Below are 16,817 nucleotides of genomic sequence, written 5' to 3'. Positions count from 1 at the left end.
TCTATTTCCACCCTTGTTATGATATGAATGTAGTTTTTAGTATGTAGTAAGTTGAGACATAATTTTTTCAGAATGAGAAACTTTTTATTTGACAAACAAGACAAATGCAAAAAAACCATAAATGCACACAAACAGGTAAAAGGTAAAAAGCAAGACATTGTCAGTCATAATACAAAATACATTTGATATATTACATTTCAAGTTACTGTCTCGTCTCTCTTTTCTTCAGATTTCTTGCTCCACTGTCAGTGTGTCATTACAACCACTCGGGTCAGTGATAACAGGAGAGAAGTTCAGAAACAACTTTGAATCATCTGTTTTAAAACCTCAACAATGTTAGTCATTTCTCTCCTGTTCACTGACCCTTATGAGCTCCACACAAATCTCTCTCAGTGAGAAAACAAATCACATATTGCAGATCCTTGTAGTTTACCTTCTAATTATTCTCTACAAGTATCATTTGAGAGGATTTGACGCTTCATTAACGCCCGGAGCGGCCGTGTCCACACAAACAGCATCATAACAACAATCGTCACAGGAAGAGAGAAACGTCAGCACTGATTTTTCCGTTACACAACAGAACATTCAGGTCATGCTCACACAGTGAGCCTGTTTTTCTCGTACATGGTGGCTCAGTCTCACTCTCACCACATGCTTCACAATAAAAGCACCTCAGTGCTACATCTGAATATTACACTCAGAGCAGTCAACACAAATGTATTCTCCCTGATGAGGACACAACAGTGCAAAATGTGGGACTCCAGCTGAAATGTAAACAAACATGCATATTAAATATATCCAAAATAGACTGGAGGAAAAACACCATCTGGTTGCTTCTAGCTTCTAAATAACGCTGTGGTTATTAGATCACTGAATACATCTGCTTCAACTATTCAAATGAGTGTTTTCTTCTGTAAAATCCCTTTTGTCCCAAGACAGAGTTGAGGTTAGTCCCAGTACGTGCTCGTTGTTACATTGGAGTCACAGAACTACGGCTCCATTTTTCTGAAAAATAAATTCCTGCACACCTTCGAATTTACATTTACATCCATTTACAACAAACTTAGAGCAACTCTGAGAATCCTTCATATAGATGAATATTAATATAATTAATAATATTCAGTCTGCTGCATGATTTAAAAAAAATGTTAACCAGTTTTCTAAGAGAAAATGTATCTGAAAATTACATATGGGGTTAATTTTTACACCATAAATCTTTATTAACAGTTATATCTGTCCATAATGAGTTATTACTATTATTTTTCAATTTCATGTACAATAGTGCGTATGTATATTCTTCTTGTGTAATGCTGCATTCACTGTCAGCAGAACAGGAAGAACAGAAAAACCTTCAAACTTCACACATTATTCTAAGATAAATTAGCTTCTTCTTGGATCCTTTTAAATAAGCAGAATCTATTGTTCTGGTGTTATTATCGGTTGTCGTTTACAACTGCCAGCGATGGAGGCTTTGCAGCTATTTTGCCAACAGTTTGTTGACGCCTGTATTTCTTTTTTACCGTCACTGTCAGCATTTCTAAATATATGTCTGTTTTTAAACATAAACTAGTTTTTATCATTTAGAACAATAGATGCTTAGTTCTGTGACTTAAATGTAATACATTTGTAAGAGGCACAAACTGGGGCTGCGTTATGGTGGTTGGCCCAGAAATTATATCATTATATAATACAGCCTGACTGATACTGGCAATATAATGTTTGAGATTTTAAAAATCTGAATATATCTGCAGATATTTTGTACTATGAAGAAGTAACAGCCAGATTCTTTGGTTCGTAAAGAAGTGTGACTTATTTCAGATTGAACAGTATAAAACTATCAGTGCTCTCTGGAGAACAAACTATATAACGGAGACACTGTTTATACATGACCTGAAACATATCTTTGGCAATTGCATACTGACATTTCTTGTTACTTATTTGCTTTACTGGCTTTATCAATCAGGCTCTATTGTATAAGATGATTAAATAATGAATTATATATATATATATATATAAAAGCTTGTCCTAAACCACACTTACATATTCTACATGCAGTAGGCAGACGTAGTTTTAAAAATAAGTTGAGACAGTGGAAGTGAGTGTACCATCTGATATCAGCCCCTCATACAGTCTCAGTTAGACCAGCAGGGTGGGTGTTGCTGGAGCAGGTGAGGGAGAGCCGCTGTCACATGGGCTGTGTCCCAGCAGCAGCTCCTTCTCTCGGGGACGACACGGCACGTTGATGTGCTGGCTGTGAGAGTGGTAGAGCCGCAGGAAAGCCAGGATGGACTGAGCCAGCCATAGAGCTGTCACACACCACAGAGACACCTGAGGGCACAGGGTGTGGTTGATTAAAGCCCCCCTCCACTCAAAAATATGTTTTTCTTCTTGTTCCCACAGTGGGATGTTTGAGCTTCACTGAGCAAACTTTGGAAAAGAATAAAATCTGCATATTCATAGATAATGTAATTTTATGTATTGATTTTAATGAGGAAATCAGACACACTGTTACTATTATTGTTGTTCCAAGCAGACTATTTGTCTTAATACATGTGTAGAAGGGATCTTTAAGCTTACGGCCACACTTGAGAATATCAGAATAAACTGAAGAACAATGTGCACATTAAGCAAAGTGTGTGTGTGTGTGTGTGTGTGTGTGTAGAGTCGTGGACAGCAGGCCTCTCAGTGGGGGATTAAGAATGAGGATGTCATGTTTCTTTGCAAGAGCCAGAAAAGTCTCTACATGGAAAAGGAAAGAAATAATAACTCCTATATTAACAACAGCTACAACAGCTTCCACGTCAGCTGAAAATGACGTTAGGAAGGAAACGTTGCTGCTAATTATCACCCCCCCCACACACACAAACACACACACTATAAAATTAACTTACAGTGTTAGACTGATGTGAAGCGAAATGTGAATTCAGTCTGATAATCAGGATGGATCAGATCAGCTGTAGCTAATTACCGTTCAATTCAATAAGGGCTGAAATGAAAAGTGTGTCTGTTCTCTGGTTAATGTGCTCTCTGCAGCCCGCGTTCAGTCTCAACAGATTGTGAGTGAACACATCGTTACGTAACACCACTGCACACCAGTGGACTGTGTGATTGTGCAGTTTAACAGAGCCACAGGGTGCCGACTCTTCACCTCAAGTTATTTTAAGACTCTCCCTGTTAAACTTCATACCAGTTCTGGTGAAGTACTTCAGGTTACAGCCGTTAACTGAATGTGTTAAACGTAATAAAAAAAACACAAAACTAGCTAATTAATCTCAAAAAGGCTCCAAACCCTCATGTTGTAAGAATAAACCTGCTAGCTGTGTGTTTTTTTTTATATATGAATATTGAGCAGCTGGTTTCAGAAAACTGTTGCCCGTAGCAACATCTGAGCGCTCCTACCTGTGCCAGTCCGAGCTCTGTGTAGAAAGAGGAGGTGTCCACATCCAGGTAAAGAGGAACAGACTGGGACTCTGCACAGCTAAACACAAACAAACAAACATGAAGGGGTGAGGAAGGATCCACAACAACACTTTTATCAGTCCAACATCAACACTGGATCAAAAGATGTGAAGAAGTATCACAAAGTTGGGCCAAATGTATCGATCATCAGTTATGTTTCCATACTGTTTATATCATGGCACCCATCCTTTTACTATCTGTGGTTGTATTATGTCATTGTGGATAACATCAGCTATATAATTTGCTGGATTATCCCAAAACAAACAGTTACTTTACTATATCAGAATATAAAAATATCAACGTGTATTTAAAATGACATAATTCATTCATTTAGTATCGCTCACTGTAACATACTGGTTAAGTGGATTGGTACCAGACGTTATATCCAAATGTTTCAGTGTTTATCCCACCAGTTTAATATGAGAATTGTTTATTTATTAACTACAGGTGGATCAGTGTGTATAGCTGTAGAGTTTTTGTAAGTTTAAGGATTGTTTGTTTAAACAACCGAACCAAACATCATAATTACAGTAACAGGAATCACATCAATAACAGCTAAAATAACCATTACAAATGCAACATATAACTCCTACAACAAACACCAGCACACAGGAGGTCCCACCATAGGAGTTCATTCTCAAACAGTGTACCTGTACGGCCGTGTGTTGTCGTCAGTCACGGTGTCGCACCAGGAGACCAACCCCAGAGACAGGATGACACTGGCCCCTCCAGACAGGAAGAGCACGCACACACTCAGCAGCACCGTCAGGAAGGATGAAAACAGGGTGCTGAGCAGAAAACGCAAACAGCCGTCAGATACAGGAACAGACTAAACGCTATGTGTATGTATGTGGTATGTGTTGACTGTCATATAGTTAACTAATTAATTAGTTTTAGACTGTTGGTCAGCACATTGAGCTCTGGGAAATGTTAATGTGCACTCTATCACTTTATAGTTTAATTTCACTCTATAGAGCTCTAATACCCACAAAAGCTGTGATGTAGAAAAGGCTATAATTCATATTTGCAGCTCATTCTTAATTTCAGGAGGGTGTTTGTATGTCTGCCTATTGTTTTAGTTTACTTTAAGTATATCTATAGACATATTAATCATGTATTACTAGATGTATATAGATGCACATTTATTAGAAACAAAATATATGGTGGTCATAGCTATGTACTTACTGAGGAGTGCTTTTATTACAGTACAGTAGTTTTATTTCCACTTTCTAAAATATATATAAAATAGTACTTTGTACCTCTCCAACTACTGTTACACAACTACTGCTGCAGCAACTACAACTCAGATCTTTTACTTCAGTACACATAGAAATATGAGTGTAAAAATACAAGTAAAGCTGTTTTCAAAATCTTACTGAAGTGAAAGTACATCATTATTAGCAGCAAAACATACTTGGAGTACCACAAGTAAAAGTTCTCATCATGCAGAATAGACAGATAGATAGATAGATAGATAGATAGATAGATAGATAGATAGATAGATATACTTTATTGATCCCAAGCTGGGAAATTGAAGTGTAGCAGCATCATTACACACAGTATATAAAAAATGTATAAAATGTATAAATAAGCGGGATAATAATACACATTATATTACTGGATTATAATTATTTATACATTAATATATACACCACTATAATGCTGCAGGTCGCTTAACCTACAATAATATACTATAATGTGTTAGTTGATGGATATCTAGTATTCATAATCTAAATATACAGAGTAACTAGTAACTGAAGCTTTAAAATAAATGTAGCGGAGTAAAAAGTACTCAGTTACATTCCACCACTGTATATAAGTGTTACTTCCACTGTTTCAGTATATATATGTGTGTGTGTGTGTGTGTGTGTGTGTGTGTGTGTGTGTGTGTGTGGGTATATATATGCAGAATTAGGTCAGTGATATAATGTCACTCACTCATCATGTCGTCCGTGCAGATAGAAGAGATACCTCCAGCCCTGCGCTGCGCCGTACAGGACCGTGAAAATACCCACAAATGTGGAGAACTGGCAGGCTGCCGGTGGGCCCCACTGCTGCACCACCAGGTGAGAGACGTCTCCCGGCTGCCCCGTCAGCTCGGCCCGGTTCTCTGTCCTCCAGTAGCCGGTGGAGAAGAGTGCGCAGCGGCCTTTGAACGCGGAGCCGTTGAGAGCCATGGGGACGACCACCAGCAAGCCCGCCACCACCGACAGGGCGTGAGCCGCACAGTGAGCGAGCAGCAGCCGTCGGTCCAGCTCCATGTTAGAGGTCAGACTCAACTGTGTCCACGGTGTAGGCAGAATATAAAGTCAGCACATCCCCGGGTGTGTCTGTGTAACGGTGCACCGTGGTGGAGGGTATTTAAAGAAACCAGGGCGGGGACCGACTCACCGCTCCGCAGTCCGACTGTTACACAACAGAGAGCCGGAGGACGCACAGAGGGATCACTCCGCCTCACTCTCAAGGAACTATTAACACAGTTATCACACTACACCAGAGGTTACCAGCCTTTTGACTAAGTGACATATCTTATGGATATTTCATGTTTATATTCAAAACTGTACAATGAATCCAAACAGTGAACTCAGTAACTGCAAGAAGTTTGTGTAACAAAAGTGATTTGGATGATTTTTTTAGCAGATTTTTTCCAGTTTAGGGAACTTTTCATACAATCTTCTGTCACTTCTTGTTGTTGATGTTTAATAATCATATATACTTAATAAGTGTCTTTTTTTTATATACATTTTCAGTGTTTTCTTATTCTACAAGACAAGTTACTTAACATTTTACTTTACTTTACATTTCTTCACAGAAGTTAACCAAACACTGAGCTATAGGCCTAATGGGTATATTATTATTAGTTTTCTCACAGCCCTTAAAATCAAGAAGGACTCTCGACCCCCATGAAGCTTTGTTGACCCTAGTGATAAGTAAATTAATACATTAAATTAAAGAGCTTTTTGTAAACCATATTCCTACAATACTAAATTGAAAAGAAAAAAAAAATCACTTAAAGATTTTTAATTTATTTTTCTTTGGGAGTAAAGTGGAATTTGAAATATCTAGATCGTAACACCTTAATAGTTCTTAAAGGATACATTTCTGTAAGATAAAGTCAGGTATGAGTTGTTATTAGACATATTTCTTAGTAGAAGTTACGATGTTTAAAGTGGGTTCCTTGTAGAAAGGTGGTGGGTAGACAAATGTGGGAGAACATTTCGTGTTGAATAATATAACAATATTATGTAAGAATAATATCATATTAATTAATTAGTTTTAAGAAACAGGAGCATTGATGAGTGAAAAAGTGTAAATTAAGTTATTGATCTATTCACCATAGGTCACTAATCCTATTGAACACCTATGAATTCCCACCCTGGGCACTTAATGGGGCAATTGGGTTTATCACTGGTGCAGTACTGGGGTTTCTGTTTTACTGGTTACTGAATGTAAACAGTATTTATAACAAATGTCACAGACCATAAAGAGGATAAGAAAGTCTGTCCCATTGCTGAATCAGTTTGTTTATTCAATAACACATTAAAACAGACGAGAGCGTACCTCTGCTAAAGTTTCTCAATTTGTTATTTTAAGATAGAAAATGTTTACAATGTTTTAATCTGGACATTGATCAGGATCCGCATCCAAATACACACAGTGATTGATAGACATGTTAATTATGTTACGTGCATGTTAATTAAACTTGGTTTAATTAACATTATTTAACAATATGGCTAAAAGTCCAAAACACATGTAGTGATGGAAACAACAACAACTTCGGGTCGGCTGATACATCTCTCTACACAAACGATCTTTGGTGCTCTACGTTCCTCTGGCAGTGACGTAGCCGCGGCGTCATGACGTCTGCTTTTGCCAACTGGCCTGTTTGTATGAGCGCGTGCTCCAGAGGATGTAATCAGCGTGCAGACAAAGTGATTATCTGGATGATCGCACTGATGAAGAGTTTGATGAATGACGTTAATCAGAGGACATTTCACTCTTGACAGCTCTGAGGTATAAACGGCGGGACTTTTTTAAAACATTTAAATAATTAATTTGCCCAATTTATTTTTTTAAAAATCAGCTTCTGGGTCCAAACATTAAAATATAAAATGCTAAATTATAAATCTTTACAATTAAATTATGAAGTAAACATTTAGATTTTTTTATTCTTTAACATGTTACACAACAGTGTTTCATAATCCTGATTACAAACAGATACTCAGCTGTTACAAGACCAATATAGTCTGAACCCAGCATCCTCTCATTCTGAGGCAACATATGAGTCCTGTTAAAACAACCTGCTAGCACAGATAAGCAGAGACTATAGAGAACCACACACAAATAGCCTTTTTAATTGCCCCAAAAGGGTAGGAGGAATGTGGGGTGGAGCTGGGGTGAAATTCTTCCCTCTGGGTCAGACATTGGCATCTGCCTATAACCCCCCACCCTACTGATAAATCAAAGCTGATCTACCGAATAATAAATATGTCAACACCTGAATTTAGGGGGTTAAGTTATGAACATATTGATCATATCAATTATAAAATGTACAAAAAGAGGGAACCAACAAGTCAAATGACAACTTCAGGTTGTTGAACTACTAAAAATCTAATTAAATTTAGGGTACATGCGACCCAGGTGCATGCTGGTCCTATCCTCGGGGGCCCAGTGTTACCTAATACACAAATAAAACAAAATACTTATTATGCTAAACTAAATATACTAAACAAAATAATAATAATAATTTAGCTAAAACAATAATTAGCAAAACAAAATACTATCAAAATCTATATAGAAATGAAGCAAACATGTAGACTAATCAAACATTTGATAAACAACAAATAAATAGCTCCTACACTAGAGTGAATTACCAGAGAACTGAATGAACATGATGAGTGACTTAAGGTTTCTACAGAGGACAGACTGCTGTTATCATAAGTCAGTTGAGAGTGAGGGAGAAAATGGATTGAACTGATGGTTAGTAAACAGTTAATTCATTTAATTTGGATGTTAATAATACATCATTTGGATTTATAAATACAAATGCACATAACTCAGTTATTTATGTTTTCATGGCTTTTCGTTTGATATAACACAATAATGAGTTCATAGAGGCCAATGTCTTATTGATCCACTATTACTTCTTTTTGTTTTAAACATATATTAACTTATTTGATTATCATACAAGGTGGAGATACAACCATTAATGTATTAGTACATATATTGATTTTGCAGTGTTACTACTGGAGACAGGACTGTGCAACATTTTTATATTTACATTTATATTTATATTTAATTTAATCAGCTGTTCTATTATGTTTTTTAACATTTACATTAATTTCACAAACATGTCTCAGAGTTTCCTCCACATTGTGGTCTGGCAATATATATATATATATATATATATATATATATATATATATATATATATATAAATATATATTAATGAATAATAATTAGTCAGCTAACATTAATGTCACTTTTATCTTTTAAAAACACACAGACGAGTCTAGCACATCACATATAACATATAACGTTATAAGTATGTTAAGGAAAAAGAGGCTCTGACAGACACTGCAGCAAATAGCGGACTGGGACGGAATCTAGAAAGGGTCAATTTAAGGCCTCCGCTATTAAATGATTGACAGGATGTTTAACGTTAAATGTATATGAAACCTCGCCCACTGGAAATATAGTGTTTTACCTTAAGTCCGGTTCAGATCAATGTATCAATCAAATCAATCAAAATGCCGAAACCCGGGATCGAACCAGGGACCTTTAGATCTTCAGTCTAACGCTCTCCCAACTGAGCTATTTCGGCGATAAATTATAATTGTCGTGTATGTCTAATTTACACATTACATAGACAAAGCCTGTGCTGTTTTATTCCGGTAACTAATCGATATTAAACACTGGAAACCGTCAACCGGTTGTTTTCGGTCAACTTCGTGTTGCCATGGTTCTGGTTCGGTAGCACGTTCACACGGTGACGTAATTTTCACGCCCATATTGAGCGCAGAGGCTGCTGGGAAGAAAGGTCAAGAATCGATGGCCGCGGCAGGCTCGGATTTACTGCTGCGAGAAAGATTATCTCCTGAGTAGAACAAATCAATACTGCTGGAAAAACTACTTAACTATTTCAGATGGGACCTTTACGATTTGTTGGCTTTAACACAGCAACCGTTACGATAAGTTATCGGCCGTTTTTTGTCTGAGACTCAGTCGATAGCTAGCTACCGTTAGCTGGCTAGCAGCTGCATTGTTATTGTTTTGGCTTCGTTTGGTGGTCGTATAAACAACATCCCCCGAGGTTCCCCAGCCGAGGCAGGGGTCCGGACTGCCTGAGTGATGTTTTTCTGCCCGTCCCGAGAAGATGGATGACAGGTCCAGCAGCAGCAGCAGCAGCAGCAGCCCCCCCCACCGGCTCCTCATCGTCCTGCTCATGGTGTTGCTGTTTGGCGTCATTATGATCCAATATGTGTGCCCGAGCAGGTCTGAGTGCCAGGTGCTGCACCATCTGGGATCCTGGTTTAAGGACGGCAGCGCAACTGGTTCTCGGGGCCGTGGCAGCGACATCCAAGACCGGCTCCAAAAGGATCCGTACATCGCAGAAGACGGCGCTCTGGTCCGCTTCGTCCCGCGCTTCAACTTCACCAAAGCCGATTTAAATCGTGTTGTAGACTTCAACATTAAAGGAGACGATGTTATAGTTTTCCTGCACATTCAAAAAACGGGCGGCACGACGTTTGGGCGACACCTGGTGCGGAATATTCAGCTGGAGAGGCCTTGCGAGTGTCACGCAGGTCAGAAGAAATGTACATGTTACCGGCCAGGTAAAAAGGAAACCTGGCTCTTCTCCCGCTTCTCCACCGGCTGGAGCTGCGGGCTTCACGCGGACTGGACTGAGCTCACCAGCTGCGTCCCGTCCCGCATGGACTCACGAGAGGTTCCGGAGAACCTGCCCAGGTTGGTGCAGGAGGATGCATGGGAAATGGGGATTTTAGGGTTAATGTTTCGACGTTACATGATACAGACATTAACATATATGTTTAATGGGACACTTGAAGCTGAAGTATTTTAACTTGTTAAATCAGTTTATTTGTTCATTTGGTGTAACTATTTATCACTGCAAGCAGGTGTCAAAGAGTTTTAAAGAAACTTTTTTTAACTATTGCACAAGCACTTCTACTCCAAATTAATGGTCTGTATGATTTTGTCGATTCAGAATCAGTTAATTATGATACAATTAATATAAATGATTGTTTTTAGTATTTAAAACTATCTTCTCTGCCTTTCTTACCCCGAGAAGAACCTCGAGAAACTAGTCCAACCAATCTATTCTCCAAGCTTTATGATGGGTAGTTTTATAATTCTGCTGACATTATACATTAGTTAATAACAATGCAATAGCAATGAATCACAGTGACATCTTATTACACACCTAATGTCCTCTTTTTCTCTCCAGTAGGAACTATTATTATATAACCATCTTAAGAGACCCAGTATCACGTTACCTGAGCGAGTGGCGTCATGTGCAGCGTGGTGCTACATGGAAGGCCTCATTACACGTGTGTGATGGACGTTCACCAACACTGTCTGAGCTGCCAAGCTGCTACTTGGGAGATGACTGGTCAGGTTGCTCCCTGCAGGAGTTCATGGACTGCCCCTACAACCTGGCCAACAATCGACAGACCCGCATGCTTGCTGATCTGAGCCTGGTGGGTTGCTACAACGTCTCTGCCATGAGTGAGGAGGAGCGCTGGGCAGTACTCCTGGAGAGCGCCAAACGTAACTTACGCGGCATGGCTTTCTTTGGGCTGACCGAGTACCAGCGTAAGACCCAGTATCTGTTTGAACGCACCTTCAACTTGGAGTTCATCGCACCCTTCACACAGCTCAACGGCACACGTGCCTCCAGCGTTGACGTACCTTCCGAGACGCAGCGGAGAATCCTCCAGCTAAACCGATGGGACGTAGAGCTGTATGAGTACGCCCGTGACCTTTTCCTGCAGCGTTTCCAGGTGGCAAGGCAGCACGAGCGCAGGCAAGCCAGGGAGAGGCGGCAGCAGGAGAGGAGGCGGCTCCGTGGAAGGCTCATAACAAAGCAAGGGAGGCAGCTAAAGCCCACAGAAACACCTCGTCAGCATGACAGACACTCAGTAGTAACCGAGGAGCAGCAGAGGAGGAAGGCTGATGGAGACAGTGGGGAGTCAGAAAAGCTACTCCCATACTGGTGGGATCAGGACGAGAACGGCACCATGGAGGATTACATTGACAATGTGGAACAGTGGTGGTGACGGGAACAATGGTGTCTTAATGGTGTGCCAAGTTCTGCCTTGTCTGTTGTTAATGAATCCAAGTTATTTTTAGTACATGTTTCACAGTAAATTTTCTGAATGACACACATTTATTTATTGATACTGATTGTATTTCTTTGCCACAACTGACATTCGTAATGGATATATTTCCTTGACATTTAGAAAGGCTGGTCTAGGTACCTGTACTCCTGTACCTTTCAGTGATCGCACAAGCCTTCTAGACTGTTCTCCTGGCTTTTAAACACATTTGAACTCTTGTGATGTAGCTTGGAATGAGGGGATGTCTATTATTTCTTTGTTAAAAAGAACAATGTAATACTTGTTTCTATAAATAATAAGCTACTGTTTGTGATTTACAATCTATGTTTGCCAAATTGTTGTCTTGTCTGAAATGCGTACATTTTTAAATGTACCTGTGATTTTAAGTGTCTCTTAAGTAACAGAAAAGGAGAATGGAATTTTCATAGATACCTCAATGTGTAGCATTAACTGCTAATGTTGTAAAATTACTGAATGTGTCCCAAGTCTCAGTTTTTATATAAAAATGCTTTTACATTCACTGAACTATTGTTCTTTTCTTGCCTTACAGAGAGATCTTCTTTTTGTGTTGGTTCTTTTGTCTGATCATGTGCACAAAAGACTGCAAGATTTTGTGTTGCACTTGCAAACCTCTGAAACACCAGCAGGGAGCGCTGAAGTAATTTTAATGAAATCCAAACTTCCTGAGTGGAGGTGGTAGTTGATCACAGCTTATTCTTAAATTTGGTGCACAGGATTTGAACCATTTTTCAGTGTGATCCTCAGAGGATTTAATGGAGGGATCAGCTGCGACAGCTGCTCCTAAATTTGGAAGAATTATTCAGAAATACACAAAAAAATGAAAATGCTCAAGACTTTATTTGATATTATTGGATTGCTAAAAGGAGGGATTACTTTTTTTCATCAGTTGCATTGGCAGAAATTATTGAGTAGTGAGAACAGTGAATATGCTCTTCATTTATATATTTGGATATAGAGACAAAGTTTTAGTATATATTTAAATTTGGATTCGACTATGAAAAAAACAAAATCCTATCTTTAATTTTTGCCTCTTTCAAATTTAAAAAGCTAACAAGCAGGGACAAATAAAACCATTATCACACCTAAATAGCAAATCTGATCTTTGGACCTTGAGCTAGAAGCACGATGATCTGCTAACTTCATTTCCTGTTTGGGATCAACCTTACTACTTAGAACATAAAGCATTGAAACACTATTAAATCTAGTAGGCCTGTAGATACTGTCTGTTTGCACAATATCCATTCGCAATATTGTATGCTTGAAGACAAATAATTTAAAAAAGGAGCTTATTTAATTGCGTCTAAAGTAAGTTTTATTGTGAAAAGCCATAAAGCAACCGGAAACGGTGCTAGTAGCATCAGGTGTATCCTCTGAAGAGCGCTCCTCTACCTCCATATTCTGTCACCTTAATGTAAGAACTATAAATTACTTATATTCTGATTTTATTATACGTTTTTAAATCGTTAAAATAATGAGAGATACGTATCCACCGTTGTTTAAATGTGTGCTAAATGGGATTTTGAGATTTAAGTTAAACGTTAGGCAAACGTTTAAATTTTGACCGTTAAAAATAGTAACGTTAATTATTTTTAAAAAACACTTTTAACGTTAGTTAGTGTTTGAGCCTAACTGCTCTCCTAAAATATGTAAATAAAGTTACACAGAGTCAGTCTAGCGTCATATCATTCACAGCACACAGTTAGACAATTGGTGGATCTATTTATTTATTTTATTTAACGTTAATCTGATTAATTGACCCTCTGTAATAATGAGTCATTTGTTACCAGTCTTGTATCCTCCTTGAATGTGCGCACATACACACACACACACACACACACACACACACACACACACACTCAGCATATATGTGCTAACGTTACCTGCAAGGTGTTAATGGCAGCCTACCTTGATACCTAACTGTGCTTTTGTCGTGACTTTGATTTTCCTCCCTAATGCTAATGATGTTATCTAATAAACCAAACACTCTCTCTCTCTCTCTCTCTCTCTCTCTCTCTCTCTCTCCCAACTCCTCCCTCACCAGTTTGCCCTCCCTCTGATTTTTTTTTCTTCAAATCTGTTATTCTGCTGTGTGTTGGGTCTGTGTTGCAGCCGAGCAAAATTTAGTTGCAGCTAACATTTTCAGCTGCCAACCAAGCCCCGCTTCTTCCTTTCACTCCGCGGCGGTAACACGTTTTTATTTATTTATTTTTTACATGCTTCGATTGTATTATTTCTAGCCAGCGTCAACGCGCTCTTTTCTCTCCCCCCTCCTCCTTTCTTATTTTTCTTTCACTTCCAATCAACACTGGTTGTGCATCAGCCCAATAACGCGTCTTTGTGGAAAATAACCATCAAATAAACATTTTAACCGACGTTCATTTAGGAGGAGACATTTGAGTCTGACTCCGATTGGACTGTGAACAGGTAAGAGGCTGAGCTCGACTGGCGCAGTTGAGTTTGCAGCAATATTAATGCTACCTAGTTTTATATTTAATCCATGTTGCGGTCATTTAAAATGCCTGTTGCGTGGTAGGCCAAAGCTGCTTTTATATTGGTAAATACGGGCGCAAATGCGGTGTTACACATACGTACAGCAGTAATAACACTGACACTGAACATGCTTTTGGGCAGGTCTGCTGAGAGCTGCTCTGCATGGATACAAATAATGCTGTGAGCCGCGGTCATATTTTATCCTGTGATGAGCACTCAACGGGGTTTTGTTAAATGCAGTATGCAGGGTTTCATTGGAAGTCTTTACAGTAACCAATGTGGAATGACTTCTCTCTTCTCCGTATATTGTTGTTTTATTCCATTACAATGTAGTAGAGGTGGAGAACACCTGCAGGTTGCTTCCTGGTTGTTCTGGCTGCATGTGTGCAGGAGTTGCAGCCAGCCTCCATGCATGCATTCAGTGCAGGGAGGTTGAGCCTTGTCCTTGTTTACCCTTTGGGGTCAGACACTCAAGCCACCATGACATACTGTGTTGTCACTAGTTGCCTACATATACTGTATGTTCTTCCAGTGGATGTATTGCCATCATATTGGCTCATTTAACAATACAGCCAGTCAAGACAAGTTCACGCTCCCTCCAGGCTGTGGACTCTGCTCCAGTCTAGCACTAGTCTAGCTAGTTTTTCTTTACTTAATATAAACATTGATAAACTGCCAAACACACAGGCACACAGCCACATTTCACATAACCTGTTTTTTTATTTCCCCTTTCACATAGACACACATTACAGGGACAGTTCAGGTTTATAAAAGTGTGGTTGTATGAGCTGCTTACTCAGTACTCAGAGATGTATACAGTAGATGGTGGTCGTCACACCCCCACTGAAGCAGAGTGATGTGCAGGTGGTATGGACGGGGCAGCAGCAAAACGTATTTAAGCCACCTAAATTTATGTAGGTCCTGTCTGCTTCCCCAAACTTGGGGCGGGCCGACAACCATCTACTGTAGTAATGCATACAGCCCCACACCCAAATCTAAACTAACCTTTTAATTGCTCGAGAGGCTTCATCTTTTATGGTGCAAATAAAACCATTCACCAACAATGCAGCAGCGATATCAAATACTTTAATTGTTCAACTATAACATCTACAGTTTTTCCAAGCAGTTAATTTTCATTATCTGAGTACCAGGTTGTGAAACTCCCAGCTCAAAACCAGTATTATGGCGAGTAAAATGAAAGCTCTGTTGCCTACACTTTATTCAGTATTGTTTCTAAATTAAAACTTGGAGTTTAGCAGGCAAGCTAAACTGCACTGTTCCAAGTATTTCATGCTTTGTGTAGGCTATGTTGTCCTGTATGATGGGATAGGCTTCTTGTGTGTTTGCTTGAATGGGAACTGTGCTGCTTTAATGAGCTGAAAGGATTACTGATACTTAACCTAATTACTTTGCTCCGTCCCTCCAGGCTGCAGGCTTTCACTCTCATTGTGATTTATGGATCTTCCACCTTTTAATCAATCACCTGGTCATTGATGTTATCCTGTTTTGCACTCGTCCTTGTCACTCCTCTCAAAAGAGTTGTCTGTTTACTGAACTGTAACACAGATCATTTGGTTGCAGATTAGATTTGTTGTTTTCACAGCTACAGTATTTGTTACACAACTACCCATGACTCTTAAAAAGGAATTCACCAAGCTTTTAGCTATGGGGAAACTCCAGATAAAGAAAAACTCCCACAGGAAACTCCATATTCTCATGTGAAACACTTTTTGTTCTCTCTGTCAAACTGCTGTATTTGCCTAAAACACTGTATTTTCCCATTTTACTCATTTAGCAGACCTCTAGAGCAATTTACTCTGATATTCCCCATTCATCTCAGTGATTGAACTTCAACCAAATCTTCAATTCACTGGTAGTAATTGTATTCAAATGTCACTTTAACTTCTTTCAGTAGCTCAACCATTTTACGATATTTAAACCGCAATATTTCTGCAGTGAGCACACATTTTTTATTATTAATTTCTTCCCTGTCAACCTGCAGTATTAGCCAAAACACTTATATATAATATATATATATAATATAAACTTCATTCAGTCCCTCAGTTTTACCTGACATTTCATGTAATTACATTTCAACTACCAGTTCAACGCCTTTTAATGTCTCAACTATTTCAAACAACAACAAATTTTCTTCAAAGATTTTTATTTTTCAGGTGTTATAATTATTTTGTTCTCTCCGTTGTATTAGCCAGTAACCCATTTTACACATTTACCCAATGCTCCTAATCGAGAGGAATTCAAAACACAGTCGTGCAATTTCTACATTTCTAAACCACCAAAATTGCCGTCAACCACTGGCAAGAAATCAAAGTGACTGACATTTAAAGGTCCAGTGTGGAACATTTAGGATCTGTTGGCAGAAATATAATATAATATTCATAGATATGTTTTCATTAGTGTATAATCATCTGAATATAGTAATCATTGTGTTTTTGTTACCTTAGAATGAACAGTTTTTATCTACAG

The 16,817-nt window shown here is 38.8% G+C and overlaps 3 protein-coding genes and 1 non-coding gene across 14 annotated transcripts in view; 2 read left to right on the top strand and 2 right to left on the bottom strand.

The window, feature by feature from the left end:
• Nucleotides 1-62: 62 nt before the first annotated feature.
• On the bottom strand, nt 63-5,917 carry zgc:153018 (Transmembrane protein 179-like). Its single transcript, XM_051421144.1, has 4 exons — nt 5,398-5,917; nt 4,110-4,247; nt 3,400-3,478; nt 63-2,328 (listed from the first exon to the last, which is right to left on the bottom strand). Exons 1-4 carry the CDS (start codon nt 5,718-5,720, stop codon nt 2,137-2,139), a joined length of 732 nt encoding a protein of 243 aa, XP_051277104.1. The 5' UTR covers nt 5,721-5,917; the 3' UTR covers nt 63-2,136.
• Nucleotides 5,918-9,210: 3,293 nt separating this feature from the next.
• trnaf-gaa (transfer RNA phenylalanine (anticodon GAA)) lies at nt 9,211-9,283 on the bottom strand. Its single transcript has one exon. It is a non-coding gene; the product is annotated as a tRNA-Phe (tRNA).
• Nucleotides 9,284-9,489: 206 nt separating this feature from the next.
• Nucleotides 9,490-12,344, top strand: hs6st2 (heparan sulfate 6-O-sulfotransferase 2). 2 transcript variants are annotated; one of them, XM_051421129.1, is made up of 2 exons: nt 9,490-10,428; nt 10,931-12,344. In XM_051421129.1, exons 1-2 carry the CDS (start codon nt 9,836-9,838, stop codon nt 11,757-11,759), a joined length of 1,422 nt encoding a protein of 473 aa, XP_051277089.1. In that variant the 5' UTR covers nt 9,490-9,835; the 3' UTR covers nt 11,760-12,344. The 2 variants fall into 2 exon arrangements, with proteins under 2 accessions (XP_051277089.1, XP_051277088.1); XM_051421128.1 differs by having other exon boundaries at nt 10,928-12,344.
• An 829-nt stretch (nt 12,345-13,173) lies between these two features.
• The window catches only part of mbnl3 (muscleblind-like splicing regulator 3), a 33,751-nt gene continuing 30,107 nt past the window's right edge, over nt 13,174-16,817 (top strand). For 8 of the 10 annotated variants that reach the window (XR_007887335.1, XM_051421131.1, XM_051421136.1 and 5 more), the window contains exon 1: nt 13,905-14,264. The gene's annotated coding sequence lies outside the window, so the exon portion shown is untranslated. Of the gene's footprint in view, nt 13,252-13,903; nt 14,265-16,817 lie in introns of those variants that run through there. The other 2 variants (XM_051421132.1, XM_051421138.1) reach the window with 2 other exon arrangements.

This window comes from Dicentrarchus labrax, unplaced genomic scaffold (genome assembly GCF_905237075.1).
Source record: "Dicentrarchus labrax unplaced genomic scaffold, dlabrax2021, whole genome shotgun sequence".
Taxonomy (NCBI): domain Eukaryota; kingdom Metazoa; phylum Chordata; class Actinopteri; family Moronidae; genus Dicentrarchus; species Dicentrarchus labrax.
This window is presented reverse-complemented; position numbering and strand designations above follow the sequence as displayed.

Bases quoted from the DNA above. Each gene is read 5' to 3' on its own strand.
- hs6st2 (XM_051421128.1), top strand. From the start codon at position 9,836: ATGGATGACAGGTCCAGCAGCAGCAGCAGCAGCAGCAGCCCCCCCCAC. The intron at 10,429-10,927 runs GTTGGTGCAGGA...TTTTCTCTCCAG, and splicing joins GTTCCGGAGAACCTGCCCAG to TAGGAACTATTATTATATAA.
- zgc:153018 (XM_051421144.1), bottom strand. From the start codon at position 5,720: ATGGAGCTGGACCGACGGCTGCTGCTCGCTCACTGTGCGGCTCACGCC. The intron at 4,248-5,397 runs GTGAGTGACATT...TTTTCTGCTCAG, and splicing joins CTGCACGGACGACATGATGA to CACCCTGTTTTCATCCTTCC. The intron at 2,329-3,399 runs GTAGGAGCGCTC...CTGTGCCCTCAG, and splicing joins CAGAGCTCGGACTGGCACAG to GTGTCTCTGTGGTGTGTGAC.